Source organism: Etheostoma spectabile, chromosome 2 (genome assembly GCF_008692095.1).
Source record: "Etheostoma spectabile isolate EspeVRDwgs_2016 chromosome 2, UIUC_Espe_1.0, whole genome shotgun sequence".
NCBI classification, from domain to species: Eukaryota; Metazoa; Chordata; class Actinopteri; order Perciformes; family Percidae; genus Etheostoma; species Etheostoma spectabile.
The window spans coordinates 3,859,047-3,861,150 of record NC_045734.1 but is presented as its reverse complement, the minus strand read 5'-3'; the positions used below and the strand labels follow the sequence as shown (position 1 = coordinate 3,861,150).

The window sequence follows — 2,104 nt, the reverse complement described above, 5'->3', positions numbered from 1 at the left end:
GGTGCGGACCAAACAAATGAACTCCAGTACGCTTAAAAACGGGGCTGTTGGTTCGCCTCTGAACTGCACTACAGTTCAGTTCACTTTAGCTGAGAGCGCAATCTGACCCAAATACAGAAAGTGAACCAAAAACACTGCGTTATCTAGCAATTTGTACTTGAAGCTTGCACACAATTAAAAGACTTATATAAGGGATAAGGGATGATAATATTTGAATCTATGTGAGAGTAACAACTCACAACCAGCCGATATGCAAATGGAAATAATGTTTATTTGCATATAGAGCAGGGACGCGAGATGCATTTCTAGACACATTCTGCTGTCAAGTCGGAGCACACATACCTAGGGCTCTCAGCTTGTGATCCAATCCCTCAGGATGGATGGTAAAACAAGGTCAGAATGGGGCCTTGGGCTTCTTGCCTTTCCTGCACTGAATTTGCTTATTTTCTTAATATAAATCTATTGTATGTACTTAATTTCTTTTTGCAAATAAACTTAACAAAAACATTCAAATCCATTGTTTATAGGAACATGGTCCCGCACCACCTGATCCAGGCGTGTTTCCAACAGGTACAATATGCTTTTTCATTAAGGCATATGCCTCATTTCCTCTCTTTCCATGTAATACTTCTGATGTAAGGACTAATTATTTCTTTTTTTTATAGTTCAGGACTGATTACGCTGATAGTCGCATGATGACGGTAAATATTTTCCCATTGTCACTATTTACATTTGCAGTGATGATCTTTGATATGTGACGCTGCTCCAAGACCATTTTTCTTAATGAGTTTCTGGTCTTTTTACAGAATGTGACAGAACACCGAAAGCAGGGCCAATATGTTAACGGATTCAACACAATGGGTCTGATTGTCTGGTCTTTTGTTTTTGGAGTGATCTTTAACAAGATGGGAGAAAAGGGGAAAATCCTCATTGAGGTCGTTACTGTCATAAACGAGGCCATAACAGCTACGATCGACATGATAATGGGGTAAGGGGAAACACCATTTGATTTTCTTTCTCCACATTGAAAACATTTAGCGAAACAGTAAATAGTGCAGTACGTGCAATGAGTGTTTATTCTAAAACACTGAATGTAGTCAGATATGGAGTCTTTTCTGCTCAAAGTACTGCTATTAGAAATAGTAAAAAATAAGAAAAAAAAGAAACTGTTAAAATAGTCTTTTGCTCTCTCGTCTGTTAAATGTTTGTGTTATAAAGTAGTTTCAGATAATTTCTCAAGGTTTTGTTGCTCAACGTTTTATTTTCCCTGTCATTTAGATGTCTTTCCATTTTGGAAATGAGAGAAGCACATCTGGTTTTCATACTTAAACTATTGTATTAATGGTATTCAGATAAAATTAAGTTTTTCTTCCATTTTTTTTTTCCAGCTACTTGCCAATTGGAGTGATGTTCATGATTGCACGCAATGTTTTGGAGATTGACGAATGGGAAACTATCTTTAAACTGGGAATGTTCATTATAGTGGTTACGACTGGGTATGTCTATCTGTACTGTTTTAGCACTAAAATAACACATCAGCAATTCGTTGATAAAACTGGGCCAACATCAGCTCCTAGTTTAATTAATGTTAGCTAACAGCTGATAGTTAGCTAAGTTTACTTAGATATTGCCAGGATGGATTATGTTGGTTTTATCAGTTTTCCCTATTTGTGCTACTGTTACACTGTGTCACAGCATTAGCATTAGCCCATTGTTACTTGTGGCCACATCAGCAGCTGTCCAATAAAAGTTGGAGTATTCTTGCGATAAATAACAAATAAAACAGGTATGTTACTTTAACTCACTTAAAGCGTAAAAGAGCCTATAAGTCAGCAAAGTGGCTGAAAGTCAGTCGGTCAGTTACAAAGCAATATCTAGTTAAAGTTAGCTAACATTAGTAACCAAGAGCTACTGGTCATATGACCAAATGAGACTGTAACAGCGAAATGTAATGTAATAGTGTAATGAAGTGAGGGTGCATTTTGCTGCTTATGAACTTTCTGTCATTTCTTTCTTTCTCACTTTATATCTCCTTCCTAGCAGCCGCATTGTGAATGCAAACTCTTGCTGTTGTTAGTAATTGTATTTAATGAAGCAGTACTGA

The 2,104-nt window shown here is 36.8% G+C and overlaps 2 protein-coding genes across 2 annotated transcripts in view; one reads left to right on the top strand and one right to left on the bottom strand.

Moving 5' to 3' along the window:
- The window catches only part of LOC116702666 (endonuclease V), a 103,199-nt gene that overhangs the window by 92,879 nt on the left and 8,216 nt on the right, over nt 1–2,104 (bottom strand). The window lies entirely within an intron of this gene.
- LOC116701513 (excitatory amino acid transporter 3) overlaps nt 532–2,104 on the top strand; it is a 2,906-nt gene continuing 1,333 nt past the window's right edge. Inside the window, exons 1-4 of the mRNA XM_032535254.1 lie at nt 532–570; nt 666–701; nt 807–988; nt 1,389–1,496. Coding sequence (XP_032391145.1) covers nt 532–570; nt 666–701; nt 807–988; nt 1,389–1,496 — 365 coding nt within the window. The remainder of the gene's footprint in view (nt 571–665; nt 702–806; nt 989–1,388; nt 1,497–2,104) is intronic.